The sequence below is a fragment of the Enhydra lutris genome, unplaced genomic scaffold, assembly GCF_002288905.1.
Source record: "Enhydra lutris kenyoni isolate GAN:26980312 unplaced genomic scaffold, ASM228890v2 scaffoldscaffold28, whole genome shotgun sequence".
In the NCBI taxonomy this organism is placed as follows: domain Eukaryota; kingdom Metazoa; phylum Chordata; class Mammalia; order Carnivora; family Mustelidae; genus Enhydra; species Enhydra lutris.
In genome coordinates, this window is record NW_019154112.1 from 16,642,316 (window position 1) to 16,661,422 (window position 19,107).

The 19,107-nt window shown below is 33.8% G+C and overlaps 1 protein-coding gene across 1 annotated transcript in view; it reads left to right on the plus strand.

The window, feature by feature from the left end:
• Nucleotides 1-19,107, plus strand: part of LOC111152227 (eyes shut homolog (Drosophila)) — a 1,631,332-nt gene that overhangs the window by 1,040,328 nt on the left and 571,897 nt on the right. The window contains 1 exon segment of the mRNA XM_022510634.1: nucleotides 4,776-4,926. Within this exon segment, the coding sequence (XP_022366342.1) occupies nucleotides 4,776-4,926 (151 nt within the window).

Consider the following 19,107-nt stretch of genomic DNA (forward strand, 5'->3'; position numbering starts at 1 on the left):
CAAATTCCGTACTCAGTTAACATTAATACCGCTTCACTGATGTGATTATAAGATAATATAAAAGATCTTCCTATATATCAGGTCAAATAATCATCTCTCTACTCCCAGCACTATAGGTACCAAAATCTGTATTATTCAGGACATTACCAGAAACAGATCCAGCAGAAGATACATATTAAGAGATTTATTTTAAGAAATTGGCTTATGTGATTGTGGGATCTGACTGGATAAGTACAAAGTCTGAGGGGCAGGCCTGCAGACTGGAAACCGCTGGGTGGGAGCTAATGCTGCAAACCAGAGGTAGAATTTCTTCTTCAAGAAAACTTCAGTTTTGGGGCACCTGGGTTGCTCAGTGGTTAAAGCCTCTGCCTTCGGCTCAGGTCATGATCTCAGGGTCCTGGAATGGAGTCCCTGCTCAGCAGGGAGCCTGCCTCCTCCTCCTGTCTCTCTCTGCCTGCCTCTCTGCCTACTTGTGATCTGTCAAATAAATTAAAAAAAAAAAAAATCTTTAAAAAAAAAAAAGAAAACTTCAGTTTTGCTCTTTAAAGCCTTCCAGTGATTGGATGAGGTCTACTCATATTGTGGAGGACAATTTACTTTGCTTAAAGTCAGCTGCTTGTAGATGTTAACCATATCTACAGAATACCTTCACAGCAATACCTAGATTGGTGTTTGAATAACAAGAGACTGTAGCCTATAGCTAAGTTGCCGCATAAAACTAACCATCACAGACAGTAAATTGAGAAAATTTTTTGAAGAAAATTTAGGAATATATAAATATTGAGAAAGCTTATGTACTGCAAGTAAACTTCTAGAAGTTTTCCTAGGGGAATAAATTGATGTGTGTATGAAGATGTATGAAACAGTCATATAGTGTAGTTTTATAGAAAAGGATGAAAAACTGAAAAAGTTTCCCAAATACCCGTTGGACATTTTAGAAATAAAGTACAAACATACAAACAATTACTATACATTCATTAAAATTAATAGTGTGGAATAATATTAATACACATAAATATTTTTATTAAATTATTAAATTAACAAAGGCAAACTCTGAGTTTATGTGTTACGTTCTCAAGTTTGAGGAACATTTTACCATAATATGAAAGTTTTAAATTGCAATACAATAGTAATAGTTCCTTCTGGAAAATGCAAGTCATTGTGCTTTTCCTTTTTTATACTTTCAACATTTTATGAAATATTTTCTAATAAATATAATTAGAATAAAGTATCTGCTATCATCAAAGGAAAAAATGCTGTCATTCATTAAACATGTATTTTATTTCTGACAGTATCTTGTAAAACTGCTCATTATTTAGCATATACTGTAGTGTTTGCCACACACAAGGCCCTGCTGAAGGTTTGAGGATATAGGAGTAACATAACAAAGGCCTCTTTTTCCTCATGCTGTTGACATTGTGGTGAATGAACTATAATCTCAGTAGAGAATAACATGTTCAAAATGCCCAAAGTAGAGACGCTTAAAAATCTGGTATTGAACTGAGCTCTCATTCTCAACCATAGACAGATAAAGCCTTTAAAACTCTAGTTTATTCATTTCTCTTCCAGCTTTCACCATTTCTCAAAATCCACATTTGTAATGTCTATTATTCTTCCCTCTTCCTACCATAATGATCTTAATCACACAGCGGTCAATTTCTGAGTATTTCTACTCTGCATTTGTGTGTAATCTGTGCTACACAACTTAGAACCATGATGTATTAATATATACTGTATGTCACATTTCTCCTTTTTAGTCTCTAGTCAGATCCCTAAGAAGAAATACCACAGCTGAATATGGACTAAGTGCAAATATTTAAATGAAGAAAAAAAAATTCTCATTAGAATAAAATATTAGAAAATATTATAATTTGTAATATAAATATATAATACATATGTATATGTATTTTAGATACAAAATTTAATGGAGTAAATTTCAAACATCTAAGTGGCTTTATTCAGTGATTCATGAATTACACAGTAGTCAGTCTAGCAGATAGAAAGGAGCTCTGAAGAGCTATGCAAGGCAAAGGATTTTATAGTCAGAAGGGAACAGAGGCAAGGAAATCATACCAGGCCAAAAAAAAAAAAAAAAAAAAGCTTTATTTATTTTTCTTAAAGGGGATGGAGAGGGTTATCAAGCAGATTACCTAACTAATGTTAATCAGGGAATTCCAAATTGGTTGGTTTAAGTTTCCATTTCTGAGAGCTCTGAAACGGTAATTAAGTCTTGGTTTGGTGACATGGGGGCTTAGCATAAATGAATCCATTCTGGATCTGTTGTCTTCAAAAATTAGATGTCGGTTAAATTATGAGTTTATGTTGCTTATGTAGTCAGGGAAAAAAAATAGAAAGAGAGCATATATATATATATATACATATATATATGTATACGTACACACATATATATATATAATTTTAAGTTATCTCTTCAGTTATTATAACCAAAGACCAAATAAATATGTTTGATAGTTTAATGGGTTTCATTTGCTTAATGAAATATGGGAAAGGAGTTCATTAACAGAGTATCAGTGAATAATTATTATTGCTATTTTAGTATCACAAAGCAGTACAAATTGTTTTTCCAAACATTAAAATTTGAAGATTGATTGGAGTAAAAGTAGTTGTGCTTTTTATTTTTATCATTTAATGAAAACTTCCTAGAAGCTGTATCCTCCCTAAGATATTTTTAACAGCTTAATTGTAAGAAGTAATTAACCCAGAAAGCTTCTAGTTTGCTTCTAAATACAGAATCCAAGAATATCAACTGGGTTCTAAAAATGTTCAACACATTTTTCTCCCAACTTCTTAATATACAGAGAAACATTATCATTTCAAAAACTTTTCAAAACTTTCTTTATGAAAGCATTAATATTGTCTGCAAGGCTATACCTGGTCTTAGTTTTATTAACTTTGTATCATGGTATAGATAGAAGGAGGATGTAAAAAAAATCTCCAGATATTTTTTTAAGAAAAAAAATGCATTTGCATCATAAACATGATTTATTTCATTGTTCCTCTTCCTTATGCAGTACAAAGGTGCCTTAATGTGTGTATAGTGTGTGTGTGTGTGTGTGTGTGTGTGTATGTATTCACATATGTAGAACAGACTTTCTGGGGTCATGAAAACATTACTAAAATTGACCATATGCTTGGCTATGCCTAAGTGAATAAATTTCAAGAATTAGAAGCAAACAGAGAATATTCTTTGAATAAGCTTAATTGAGCTTTTATAATATTTTATAATACAAAAAATAACCAGAAAATCCCTGCACAATTCTGAGTAATTCTTCGACTAAAGAAAAAAATCACAAAAAAATTAGAAAATATTTTGAATAGATGATGAGAAGGAACTTTTTGTATGTAGGTAAATTTAGTCTTAGAAAGAAGTTTACAATCTTGAGAGCATGCATTAAACACACTAGAAGCAGGAGAGTAAATTAAGCCCAAAGAAAGTGAAAAAAAGAAAATCATAAAAATAAGAGCAGAAGTTAACGGAGTAGGAAACAAACAGAATGGCAACTATCAACAATGCCAAAATTACACGTTTTTTGAAATTTGCTACTCCCTACCAAGACTAATCTGCAAAACAAATAAAATGAGAAAAGGTACAAATGGCCAATATCACAAGAAAGAGCATTAGAGTCCCAACACCAATTATATTTTATTGGCAATAATATTTGGCATGATTTTATTTTAAGCAAATATTTTTGATAAATAAAAGTATTTTATGCCAATAATTTTGAAAATGAAGATTAAGTGAAAATGTTTCAAGAAGAAAACGAAATTTAATAAAATAGACATGATAATACATAGGTAACTGCATTGATGAAGTACATTGCATCCATATTTAATACCTTCCTCAAAGAAAACTCCAAGTCCAGGTGACTATATTAGTGAATTCTACAACATATTGAGAGGTAGATATAATAGTACATAAACTTTCTGAAATAATATAAGGACAGCATAATCTTGACACCAAAATTTTATAAGAGCAATACAATCCAGGAAGTTTGAGGGCACTCTGTTTAACATATATATTCTTTAAAATATAGAAAAGTAAAAGCTGTGTCATATAAAATCAACATATTTTATGACCAAGTAGACTTATTTCAGGAATGCATTCAAACATTCAAAAAATAGTGAACATACATAATTCATCACAGCAAAGAGAAAAAAGGAAAAATGGTTATTTGATAATCTCATTCAAAAAGCTAACAAAGTAAGAGGATTTATACTACAAATATCTGGATTCAATAAAAAGTATCAGTATTTCAGGCAGTGTGATATTGGTGCAGGGGTAGAAATAATGGACCAATAAAACCTAGAAACATACACACACACACACACACACACTCCTATAGGCAAAGGTATATTGTATGCAGGATAACCATATTTAAACCTGATTCCTTACAATATTTTTCACTCACAGAAAATTTAACACTGTTAAAAAACTGAAGTAGGATTTTACACTCTAATGTCATTTTAGTTATGATGAGAATGATCTGTTTATTATCAGGATTTATTTGTTTCATTAAGTGATTGCCATGATTTGTTTTGCCTGTCAAAATTTAACTTTGCATTTATGTACTTAAAACATTAACTGTTTCTAATTTAGAACAGATTAATCTACTTCTGGCTTTATTGTTTTTATGGTGAGATAATCTATTTACTTAAATCTTTCTTCTTTTGTTAATAGCTTAATTAATTGGTCAGACAAATGTTTATACAATACATGCTAAAACCATAATTTTTTTTTTCCTAAATGGTTGCAGGCAAGAATTTGATCCATGTAGAGCTGAATTGACTATTCTAGGGAGGACTATAAAGGCAAGTGAATCTGTCAATCACGTATCTGGAAAACCCTTGCCAGAATCAGGATCTCTCTTTATTGGTGGATTTCCGTATCTTCATGGTGCAAATCAGGTATTTCTGTTGATATTTTAAAATACACTGTGGGGTGCCTGAGTGGCTTAGTTGGTTAAGCGTCTCATTCTTGATCTCAGATCAGATCATGACTTCAGGGTTTTGAGTTCAAGTTCTGCATTGGGCTCCACACTGGATGTGGAGTTTACTTAAAAATATATTGATATATATAGACATAGATATGTAATATACAAAATGTCATTTTATGAAAAACAAAAATTGGAAAACTTTAGGAAAGCTCCCCAGTTAAGTGGAGCTATTTTCATGGTTTCAAAAGAAACTACCAAGACTGAAACAGGAAGAAATAGACAATCTGACTAGACCAATACCCAGTAATGAGATTGAAAGGGTAATCAAAAACCTCCCAAAAAACAAGAGTCCAAGGCCAGATGGCTTCCCAGGGGAGTTCTACCAAACATTTAAAGAAAAAAACATACCTACACTACTGAAGCTGTTCCAAAAAAATAGAAATGGAAGGAAACTTCCAAACTCGTTCTGTGAGGCCAGCATTATAGTGATCCCCAAACCAGACAAGGACCCCATCAAGAAAGAGAATTACAGACCAATATTCCTGATGGACATGGATGCCAAAATACTCAACAAGATGCTAGCTGATAGTATCCAACAATACATTAAAAAGATTTTTCACCATGACCAGGTGGGGTTTATTCCTGGGATGCAAGGGTGGTTCAATATTCACACATCAATCAATGTGATCACATTAACAAAAGAAAAGGGACAAGAACCATATGATCCTCTCAACTGATGCAGAAAAAGCATTTGACAGAATACATCATCCTTTCCTGATTAAAGCTCTTCAAAATATAGGGAACATACCTCAATATCATAAAAGCCATCTATGAAAATCCCAGAATGAATATCATTCTCAATGGGAAAAAACTGAGAGCTTTTCCCTTAAGGTCAAGATCATGACAGGGATGCCCAGTCTCACCACTGTTGTTCAACATAGTACTAGAAGTCCTAACCTTAGTAATTAGACAACAGAAAGAAATAAAAGGCATTCAAATTGGCAAAGAAAAAGTCAAATTCTCTCTTTGAAGATGACATGATACTTCATGTGGAAAACACGAAAGACTCCACCCCCAAATTACTAGGACTCACACAGCAATTCAGCGACGTGGCAGGATACAAAATCAATATGCAGAAATCAGTTGGATTTCTTACACTAAACAATGTGACTGAAGAAAGAGAAATTAAGGAATCAATTCCATTTACAATAGCACCAAAACCCATAACATACCTAGAAGTAAACCTTGCTAAAGAGGTAAAGGATTTATACTCTAGAAACCACAGACACTTAATGAAAGAAATTAAAGACACTAGGAGATGGAAAAACATCCATGCCCATGGATTGGAAGAATAAACAGTGAAAATGTCTGTGTTGCTCAGAGCAATCTACACTTTCAGTGCAATCCCTTTCAAAATACCATCGACATTTTTCACAGAGCCATAACAAACCTAAAATTTTATGAAACCAGAAAGACCTTGAATCACCAGGGGATTATTGAAAAAGAAAACCAAAGCTGGGGGCATCACAATGTCTGACTTCAAGCTATATTACAAAGTTGCTATCTTCAAGACAGCATGGTATTGGCAAAAAACAGACACGTAGTGGAACAGAATAGAGACCCCAGAAATGGGCCAACTCTCTGGTCAACTAATCTTCAACAAATCAGAAAAGAATATCCAAGGGAAAAAGGACAGTCTCTTCAATAAGTGGTGCTGGAAAAATTGGACAGACATATGCAGAAGAATGAAACTGGACCATACTCATACCATACACAAAGATAAATTCAAAGTGGATGAAGGACCTAAATGTGAGACAGGAATCCATCAAAATCCTAGAGGAGAAATAGGCAGTAACCTTGTTGACACTGACCACAGCAATCTCTTTTAAGACACGTCTCTAAAAGCAAGGGAAACAAAAGCAAAAATAAATATTTGGGACTTCATCAAGATAAAAAGCTTTTGCACAGCAAAGGAAACAGTCAACAAACCTAAGAAGCAATCAACAGAATGAGAGAAGTTATTTGCAAATGACATTACAAATAAAGGGCTGGTATACAAGATCTATAAAGAATTTCTCAGGGTACCTGGATGGCTCAGTTGGTTAACTGGCTGCCTTTGGTTCAGGTCATGATCCCAGCGTCCTAGAATCGAGCCCTGCGTCGGGCTCCTTGCTCATTGGGAAGTCTACTTCTCCCTCTCCCTCTGCCTACTGCTCTCCTGCTTGTACTCTCTCTGTGTCTCTCTGTCAAATCAATCAATCAATTAATCAGTCTTTTAAAAAAAAAAAAAAAGAACTTCTCAGACTCAACACCCAAAAAACAAATAACCCAGTCAATAAATGGGCAGAAAACATGAACAGATACTTCTCCAAAGAAGACATACAAATGCCTAACAGACACATATAAAAATGTTCAACATCACTAGCCATCAGGGAAATACAAATCAAAACTACGATGAGATCCTACCTTACACCAGTTAGAATGGCCAAAATTAACAAGACAAGAAACAACAAGTGTTGGTGAGGATGTGGAGAAAGGGGAACCCTCTTACACTGTTGGTGGGAATGCAAGCTGGTACAGCCACTCTTGAAAACAGTATGGAGGTTACTTAAGATGCTAAAAATAGAGCTACCCTATGACCCAGCAATTGCACTACGAGGTATTTACCCCAAAGATATAGGTCAAGTGAAAAGAAGGACCACACTCACCCCAGTGTTCATAGTAGCAATGTCTACTGTAGCCAAACTGTGGAAGGAGCTGAGGGCCCTTCAGATGAATGGATAAAGAAGATGTGGTTCATATATACAATGGAATATTACTCAACCATCAGAAAGGATGAATACCTACCATTTGCATCGACACAGGTGGAACTGGAGGGGATTATGCTAAGTAAAATAAGTCAAGCAGAGAAAGACAGTTATCATATGGTTTCACTGATATGTGGATATAAGAAATAACATGGAGGATCACAGGAGAAGAGAGGGAAAACTGAATGGAAGAAATCAGGGAGGGAAACAAACCATGAGAGACTCTGGACTCCGGGAACCAAACTAAGGGTTACAGAAGGGAGGGGGATCAGGGGATGGGGTAGCCAGGAGATGGGTATTAAGGAGAGCACATAGGGTCATAAGCACTGGGTGTTATACACATCTAATGAATCATTGAACACTTCATCAAAAGCTAATGATGTACTATATACTGGCTAATTGAATATAACAATAAAAAAAATAAAATATCATGCAAAAGTAAAAAGAAATTTTAAGCAATTCTACCAACATATGTGGCTTCAAAAAGTTTATTGTTCTCATTACACAGAATTGCTCTGGTATCAGGCTGTTTTTCCATCTAATAGTTGTATATTTATGGGCTTTTGTTCACGCCTATGCTAGTGATTTCACTGAATTTATGAGTGGGTTGGGTTAAAAACATACCACAAGTCTGATTTGAGAAATGGAAATGGAAGACCATTCCCAGTCTCCACTTCATATGGGGTTACTTAAATGTAAAAACATTCTCTACAGAGTTTTGTGCATATGCCAATGCAGTCTCTAAATTTCCATTTAGATAATTAGCTATTTATCTAGAAAATTTAGATATTGTCTTCATTATGAACCTATATTTTTAGGTAAGAGCTTGCATGCTGATTTAAATGCTATTGATTATTGACTCCATTTTATGTTATTACAGAGAATTACTTTAAAATTTTAAGTTTGCTTGTTAATTGTATCAATAGCTTATTACATTTATGAATCTTTTACTGTATTTATCATTGTACTTTACATATTTGAACATACTTTTTTTATTATTAGAAATCTGAAATGCTCTTATTTCAAAGCCCCACAAGTATTATAAATTGGGTATAAATTTCACAATATTATAAATGTTATGACTCTATTTTATGTAGGCTAAAAATTTTCAAAGCAGATATACATAAAGAACAAAAGTCACTTGCATAGTTGATGTGACATAAATGCTTTTAATGAAATGAAGGGAATTTTGTCTCTCAGCATGCAGACACTATATTAAATTCAGCTTTACTCCATTAAACTTTTGTGACTTTTTCTATGGTAATGTACTTCACTGACTTTTTCCTAGATAAGCCTATAAGCTCTATGAGAGTAGCAATGTCTGTTTTGTTTACCTTTTTATATCTCAAGGCAAGGACAGTTTCTATCACATAGTAGGTGCTTGATAAACATCTGGTAAATGTATGATCAATTAAAGAGTGGATGATAGGATTCCAAAAACTTACATAAATTAAACTTTAGTCATTTATATTTAAATTGGTTTCTGACTTCACAGCTTTATATATATTTACTAAGGAAAGGATGAGTTTTCATATAGAATTTAATTTTTGTGGGCATGCATTAATTAAATGCAGGTTCTCAAAACTCAAGGAGCTAGTATTCTGTTGAGAAGATACAGAAATGTCTCTATAAAGTTGGGTATTTAGTCTAATAGAAATATGAAAATATGCAGGGACAATACAGAAAAATAGAAGAGGAAGCCTCTTAATCTCTCTGGGGGAATAAGAGTTGGTAGTGAGGCATAGATGTGAGGGATGATCAAGTGTCTACAAGGTAAATAATATGGAGACTATCAATCTGGGCCCCATGAAACATCACACACACATGCTTAGGTAATGGAAAGACCTAGGAGAGGGGGAGTTTGAATAGAAATAACTCATTATTTCCGAGGCATGGAGTTTGGTGTGAACTGAGCAGGAGGAAAACTTGATGTTGAAAAAGTTGAGCAGGAGCCTGAACATAAATGGATCCTGTATATAATGTGAAATAATATATATTTTAATATTGGTACATATGGAAGCCATGTAAGAAATTTGAACAAGGACTGATCTGATGTAGTTTTCTCTCTGATAGCAACTGAAGTTATAGGATTAGAGGGGTTTAGACTGCCAGTCAAGTATTGGTAATGTTAGGACTAATATTAATGAATATTAAATGTACATATAAATATTAATATTAATAAGAAAAATAAGAAATCATGTTGTGACAATAAGGGTGACAATGACTATAAAAACTATTGAACTTGTAAATAATTATAGGAAAAAATAGAAAAATTAGAATTTCAATGACCAGTTTGGCTTACGTAAGTAGAAAATGTATGTGTCTTACTTCAGATGGGGATAAGATTATTTATGAAGATGGCAAGTTCATTTGCATTTACATTAATTATGGGCAGAGACAATTTTCAAATATTTGCCAGCTGATTTGCCATGACCACTAATTTATCAATCCACTGCATCAAATATCTTCCTGCTGCATATCATTCTATTCAGTGGGACATTGTGATATAAAGTAAGTTATTTGAAATATGAGCCTTGAGTTCTTCAGTGATCCTGATGATATGGCTATGGAGTCTTTATAAGGGTGTAGCGGGGGCCACAATCACTGGTTGGATTGATTTTGTGGGATGAAATGAGAGTTAATGATTGGGGATCAGCAGTCAAGGAGTGGGCTAACAAAGAGGGGCCCCCAAAAGTGGTTAAAGAGTAGAAAAATTGGTATTAAGACAAGGGGAAAAAATACTGTCACAAAAACAAAGACAGAATTTCCAAAGGGAGTATACAATTGACATCAAAACTACAAAATGTCAACCAGCAGTTTCAGGAGAACAATAAGAATAGAAAAAAAATTTTAACTTTTTCAGGAGAAATAAATGGAATGGAAAAAGCAACAGATATTTGGTTACTTTTTCTAGAAGCTTGTTAATAAAAAGAGAAAGGTGTTATCTAGGGGAGAACAGAGTGTCAGAGTAGAGTTGCAAAGATAGATCATAGTAAACTATATTCTGAAGACACTTTTTTTCCCAAAACCTTTTTAGAAAGGATTGGCATTAATTAAGGGATTATCTGAGTAAAAACGTGGTGCTCATTTTGGGATGTAGAAGAACTGGACATTTGTCACAATCAGATTTAGAGAAATTTCAGTGTGTAGACCAGTGAAGTTACCTGGAAATTAAAAGGACTGTCTACTAAGCAGGTTTCCCCTCCTTATTAAATATGCTGTATTTGAAACGTTTTAAGTCAGTCGGAAAGATTTTATGATTTTATTCTTTTCTTATACTGTTACTACCTCACAGTAACTGTGTATGTGTATGACAGTCACTATATTGCTATGTACTGATTGATAAAAGCACAATATAAAATATATCTGTAATACTTAAAAGGAAATCATGTGATGGTTCAGAAAACAACGAAAAAACAACCTTGTCAACCTGTGTCTGTGCAGTACAGCCCCTTTGAATTATCTAAGTATCATGCAGACTCTAACTATCTAATTATTGTGTTCTGAATAAGAGCTGCTGTTTAAACACAGTGGGTTGTCAGTACTCAGAAAATTAAAAACAACAGGTCTGCAGTATTAAACACTAAGAAAGAGAACTGTAGTTGAGTCCTCAAGCCAATAAGTGCTAAGTTACACTTAACTCTCTTGCCTCCAAGTTTCCAATAATGTCTTTTTGTACTAGCCAGAACCCTTCCATGTAATAAGAGCTCCTAATCCAATGTGTATATGCTGACAGGTTGTTTAATGCTTCCTTTAACAAAAACACACAGAGCTCAGTAGGGAGGAGAGAATAAAACAGTTACGCACTTTAAATTTTTTGCCTGAAGTGTGAAAAATTCTGTGTCCCCTGAGGACTGTAAATGATAACTTCCAGAGTCCAAGAGTAAATGCCCCCTCTCTGGTGGTAGCAAAACACTTTCCTTGGTAGTGCTTTAATTGTTTTATACTTTCTAGTGCATGTCCTCCTGCTTTTGGGTCTAAGATGCTTAAGGACACCAAGCCTTAATTCTTTAGCGAATGCAGACCAAGTTAGAATGGTACCAACTATTGTCTTTGCTAAGTATAAAAGGAAGTAAGATGATTATCCAGATATATATTATTGTTAATCTATTAGTAGACTTTTTTTTCTTTCTACAAAAGTTAATAATATAAAATGTGTTCCATGAAGATGTTAGTTCTTCTTTTTCACATTCAAGTCAATCAGTAATATTAAAAGCAGAATTTATGATAGTATATACTCTTATATAAGATAGGAATTTTTGAGGAATCAGTGACTAACTTAATTCATTTGGGCCACCATGACAAAAATACCAAACAATAGGTGACTTAAACAACAAACACTTATTTTTCATAGTTTGGAAGTCTGGGAAGTCCAAGATCATAGTGCTGACAGATTGCAGTCCAATGAGGGCCCCTTTTCTTTTTCATAGACAGCTGTCTTCTGCTATGTCCTCACATTGGCAGAAGGAATAAGAGAGTTCTCTGGAATTTCTTATAAGGGCACTAATCCCATTCATGAGGGATCTACCCTTATGACCTAATCACCTCCCAAAGCTCCACCTCCTAATACCAACATATTGGGAATTAGGATTTTAATATGAATTTTAGGGGGACACAAACTTTCAGTTCATACCAGTGCTTTATTCAAGAATCTAAATATTCATTTTAACTTTTAGTTTAATTTTTAATTTTAACACAATAGAGGAATTAAATAATTATTAAAATTTTAAATGAATTCCTTGAGAAAATAAGAACACTTTGGTAAAACAAGTAAGTATTATCTACTTTATATATGCTTAAAACATTGATTTATATATTCAAAAATTAATCTGCTACAAATCCATTCACATTTACAAAAAAGCCTGTCAGTCATCAGGCTTTTAAAAATCTTTTAGCCAAAAAACTTACTGTTAAATTAACAATCTAACATAAAGACAGAATTCTCCTTTGTAAGTTGTGATTGATTTCTGAGGAACAAAGGGAAAAAAATCCCCTCAGTTGGCTATATTCCTGTTTCTGTTAGAGTATTTTGATAGCTTATGTTACTCATCATGGCTCATTATAAATTTAAAGAAGAAATAACCCCTCAGTAATACATAAACAATGTATTTGTTTATGATTTTGATAGACTTTTAGAGGATGCTTGTCAACCTTTTTGAGCTCTTCCAAGATACTTGTTATATGAATACAAGGTAATCAGTCAGAAATAAATGGAAACACACTATTGAAAATAATTTTCAAAAGATGACTATATTCAACCCTGTTGGGTTATGTAAATGCTGAAAAGCAAGATAAAACAAACAAAACAAAACAAACAAAAAACAGTTAATTCCCACCTTTTCCTTATTTTCTTTCTATTTGATGTTAAAAAGAAAGTCATTCATTTCTCCATTTGACCAGTCTATAGGATTACCATTTAGGCTTTTAGTTATCTATTTTGCCATCAGTGGCATTTTGCTACAAATAAACAAAATATCAGATGAGGACCAACCCAATGATAATTATTTCTCATTCCTTGCACATGTAAGAATCACTTTTAATTTTCTCCCGTGCAAAGGCCTGCCTTGCTTAAGAAGTAATCCTCTGTGGACTGAACCTCACTCAGTTGTACAGCAAAAACTGGCTTCTACTCCACATAAAGACAGATTCTTCTCCCACAGTTCCTCCTTTCTCTACCAACTGCACTTCCATTTTTTGCTCTGATCCATATCTTTATTACTTTTGTCTCTATTTCTTGATATCCTTGCAAAACTCTGTAAGGAATTTGGGAGGACCTATCTCTGAGTCTGTTCCTACTCCAAATCCTTTCTTAATCTGTGTTTCTGACATTTTAAGGATCTCTTCTTGAATTCTTCCATTTGTGTTTGCTTCTGGTTCTGAAAAGTTCCCCATATATGTAATTATAGTTCCTTTTATTCAAGAGTACTGGCTTATATTCACCACAGTATACCTTACCCTAATCATTTCATCTCATTAACAGATGTAGAAAAAAAATACATGCAGGTCTGCACACATAAATCTAGATACTTCAGAAGGAGATATCAAGCATGAGTCTAGGGTTTCTGGTGGCTTAAGCAACAAAATGGGGGTTCCATTAATAAGATGAGGAAAACTGTGGAGAACAGACTGGGGGGAAATGAGATGATTGATTGGACACTTCAAGTTTGAGGTATCTGTGAGGCTTGCAGAGAGAGGAGTTACCAAGGTTAACACTTGTGTTCATGACTTAGGGAATTCTCCGCATGTAGTATTTAAATGCATGTGATCAGATGAGATCAACTCGGGGGGAGAGTGAGGAGAATGAGAAGAGAAAAACCAGAGCAAAGTCATGGAGAAAAGTGAGAAGGTAGTTAAGTATCCGAACACAAAGTAGGCAGAGGAGTTAAGAGCACAACCAGGAAAATGAGCTGTTATTGTAGCAGGCAAAGAAGAGCAACTTTCAGCAAAGAGGAGCTCTTCAACCCTGCTTAAGTTGAATCTATAAAGAATAAGGGCTAAAAAGCATCTAATAGGTTTTCTGACATGGAGATCATGATAAGCTTGTAAGAGAAATGACTACCTCTTTTTAAGCTCATGATGGTGTATGGAGGAATATCATTAGCATTCTGTTAAGAACCAATGTTTTCCCTTGGCAAAAGGGGAAGAACCTAGCTGGATATTTGCTTCCTATTGTAACAAGCATGGAAATTCCAACTGCAGGGAGGTAGTTTAGTAGGTTTTTAATCTGCATTGTAAATCCTTTTTGTATCACCTGTAAAGTGGAAGATGTTCATATGCTAAACAACAAAATTTTCTAGTTTAAGAATACACACTAGTGAAATTCTTATACTTGAATATAAGGAGACATACTGCCTCATGTAACTGGAATCATTCAGTATCTGTCTTTCTGTGCCTGGCTTCCTTCACTTAGCATAATGTCCTCTAGTTCATCTATGTTGTCACTTATTACAGAGTTTCCCTTGTATAATTTATTTATTATTTATATTTTTAAAGATTTTATTTATTTTTCAGAGTGAGAGAGCACAAGCAGGGGGAGCAGCAAAAGGAGAGTCAGGCTCCCTGCTGAGCAGGGGAGCCCAATGTGGGGCTCAATGATCGTGACCTGAGCTAAAGGCAGCTGCTTACCAACTGAGCTACCCAGGTGCCCCCAGAATTTCCTTTTTTTTAAAGGCTGAAAAAAATATTCTTTTTTTATTTTTTTAAAGGTTGAATTCCTTTTTTAAAAAGGAATAGTATTCTGTTTTATGTATTTACTACATTTTCTTTATCTTTTGGTTTGTCAGTGGACATTTAGATTATTTCCATATCTTGGTTCTTGTGAATAGTACTGCTATGAATATGGGAGAGTCAGTATCTTTTCAAGATCTTGATTTCAGTTCTTTTGAATAAGTACCCAGTAGTGGGATTGCAAGATCATATGGTAGTTCCATTTTTAATTTTTAGGTAACCTCTGTAATACTTCCCATAGCAGCTGCACCATTTTGCATTCCCACCAGCAGTGCACAAGGGTTCTAATTTCTACACACACATACACACACACACACACACACATTTACATACACATATAATATATATACACATATGTACATACATACATATATATAGGGGTGTGTGTGTGTTTCACTATGTGTGTGCTTGTTTATTTATTTCTCTGTCTAAAACTCCATACTGTGGTGAATGGAAGCAGCAAGAGTAGGCATCCTTGTCTCATTCCAGATCTTAGGTGAATATCTTTCAGTTTTAAACTATTGAGTATGATGTTAGCTTTCTGACCTTGTCAAGTATAGCCATTATTATGTTGAAGTAATTTCCTTTTATTCTTAGCTTTCTGAGTGTTTTTATCATGAAAGTACATTGAATTTTGTCATCCTTTTTCTGTATCTATTGAGATGACTGTATGATTTTGTATCTTTTATCTTTGTATATTCTGTATATTTTTATCTTTTTTTTCTGTGATTAATTGATTAATTACATGTTTGGTATGTTGAACCATTGATTAATTGATGTTTGGTATGTTGAACCATTCTTACATGCTACAGATAAATCACACTTGTTTGTGGTGTATGATCCCTTTTGGTTTGTTAATATTTTGTTGAGTTTTGCATGTATCTTCATCAGGGATATTAGCAGGTAGTTTGCTTTTCTTGTGGTGTATATGACCGGCTTTCATATCAGAGTAATGGTAGCCTCATAAAATGTGTTTGGAAATGTTCCTTCCTCTTCCATTTTTTGGAAGAGTTTGAAGATAATTGATGTTAATTCTTCTCTAAGTGTTTGGTAGAATTCACCAGTAAAGACACCTTGTCTGGGATTTTTTTGTTTTTTGGAAGGCTTTTGATTACTAATTCATCTTCATACTAGTTATTTGTTCTTTCAGAGTTTCTGTTTCTTTATGATTTAGTCTTGATAGGTTGTATATTTCTAGGAACTTATCTCTCTCTTCTAGGTTGCCCAGTTTGTTGGCATGTAATTGTTAATAGTATTCTCTTATGATCATTTTTATTCCTTTAGCATCAGTCATAATGTCTCTTCTTTCATTTCTGATCTTATTTGAGTCTTCTTTGTTAGATTAGCAAAGAGTTTTTCAATTTTGTTGATCTTTTCAAAAACCCATCTCAGTGTTGTTGATTTTGTTTTTTGAATGAATATTTCAGTCCATTGACAAAGTGATTATTGATAGAGAAGCATTTACCATTGCCATTTCTTTTCTTCTGGTAGTCTTATAGTTCCTTTCTCTATCTTTTCCTCTTTTGCTGTCTTTTGTGTTTTGTTAATTTTTTTTTTGTATTATATGCTTTGATTCCTTTCTCTTTTTCTTTTATGTAACTTCTATAGGTATTTTGTGTTTGTGTATTCTGTGTGTATGTGTGATTACCTCACGGTTTATATAAACTGTCTTAATATAGTGCTGCAACACTATATTAAGCTAACAATTTAGCTTCAGTCATATAAAAAAGTCTTTACACATTAATTTCTCCCATTCTCACACATTATGTTATTGTTGTCACAATTTATATCTATTCATATTGAATATCTTCTGACATGATTTTGTAGCTATTTTATATACAGTAACAGTATGTACTTATATATTTACCTTTACCAACAACTTTCATAGTTTCTTATGCTATTGTGTTGCCGTTTAGTATCTTTTCAGTTCAACTTGAAGAACTACCATTAGCATTTCTTGTAAGGTAGATCTAGTGGTTAGATGAACTCGCTCAGCTTTTATTTGTCTGGAAAATGCTTATCTCTCCTTCATTTTATTTTATTTTATTAAGATTTTATTTATTTATTTGACAGACAGAGATCATAAGTAGGCAGAGAGGCAGGCATAGAGAGAGGAAGGGAAGCAGGCTCCCTGCCGAGCAGAGAGCCCAAGGCGGGGCTCGATCCCAGGACCCTGGGATCATGACCTGAGCCGAAGGCAGAGGCTTTAACCCACTGAGCCACCCAGGCACGCCTCTCCTTCATTTTAAAAGAGAGTTTTGCTGAATATGGTATTCTTGCTTGACAGTTTTTTTGTTGTTGTTTTTTTTTCCTCTTGTCATCCACTCCCTTCTAGCCTGCAAGGTTTCTGATGATAAATCTGCTTATATAGTCTTATGAGGGTACCATTGTATATGTCATTCTCTTGCTGCTTTCAAAATTGTCTTTAACAGTTTGATTACAGTGTGTCTCAGTGCGGATTAATGGCATCTGCCTGCCCAAGCTGCTATCTTCATTCTCCCTATAGATGTTAGACTGTGTTTGTCCCATCATAGCTCCAAGACTAACAAGACAGAAGCAAAACCTCTGGAACCCCTTCAGAAATGTGGAGTATTAGACATGCAGATCAATCCTTACCCTCCTCTGGGTGGAGCTAGGAGCTAGGTTTCTCTTCCTGATTGTATATATTATGCTGAAGGCCATGTGTCCCTAGAAGAGTGTCCACAATTACCCTATTGGCTTCCTTGGGTCTCGTTTTACATTTTCCCAGGGTAAAGGAGCCTTCAATTAGTTTCTGATTTCTTACAAAGGAAACTGTTATGTGAACTGTTGCTCAGTCAGTGTGTTTGTGGGAGAAAGGAGACTGGTGCTTCCTACTTTGACATCTTGCTGACATCACTCCTCTGATTTTGTATTTTCTATAAAATATTTTATGGAAAATACAAAATAGTAATATTTTACTAGAATTGTTTGTAAATTAATGTTGAAGACTTCTGAAACTTCATTGAACAAATGTATGACATTCAGCTTTAAGAAATATTGGTATTGAGCTTGAAAAGAGATGAGGTATATGAATGAGGAGGAAAGCAGAGAGGGCCATCTGGTTTCCAAAGTCAGTTTGACATGAGGTGGTCATTCATTGGAATCTCAACCACAAATCAACATAATTTTATTCTATTTACAAGTTCATGTCTTAGGCACATAAATATTAAGCACTCTCCATAGCTCTTTGGTACTCAAGCCAGACTCTTATCACAAAGAGCATGACAACTACATGGAGGAAAAAATATTTATCTCGTACATATCTGTATACTTTTCCAGAAAACAACTTGGATTGTGGAAAAAATAACAGACCAAATAAGGACACTTAATTTTCAATCATGTCTACCAAAAAAATAATGAGTTTTTACATTGTTGACCATTACTTGAAATTTCTGTGCTTCGAACTACCCATTTGTAGATGATGAGTTTGGATTACGTTATTTTTAAAAGTCTATTTCAGTTCAAAATGCTATGGTTCTATGCTATATAGTAACCATTATATGTATTATATGTTATATGTATATATACTTTATGTAATATATATTATATGCCATACACTATCATATGTTACTGCTATTTAATAATTATTATTAACATTTAATATCTATTTTTTATTTAACAGTATTTAATTATATTTTACATACTACTGAATGATGTATGTAATATACTACTTATAAGTACTTAACTCAGTATGGATTACACAGGTATTTTTTATATTAAGATATTAACACAGTCGCAAATTCTATTATAGTGTGCTCACCTAAGATCATTTCCCCTCACTTTCATATAATATATCTGAGGATACCTCTCGAGAGACTTCCATCTGGTGTTCCTTCTGTCCCTGCCTAAATTTCCATTTATTTGTAAAAGATCTCAAAGAATTTTCATTTGAAAACTAACAAATCATTAAACCCTCACAACATATCTCATGTTCGTAACTTAAACTCTGAAAAAAGAAAAAAACAGATGACAGTTGAGATAAATGAATATCTATATTCACTTTTTTCCCTTGTGTTAATAGATATATTAAAATTGAAGTGCTTCAGTGTTCCCTTCCAAGTGGTTAAGGGGCAATGGGTAAAGTAAAGCAAGAAGCA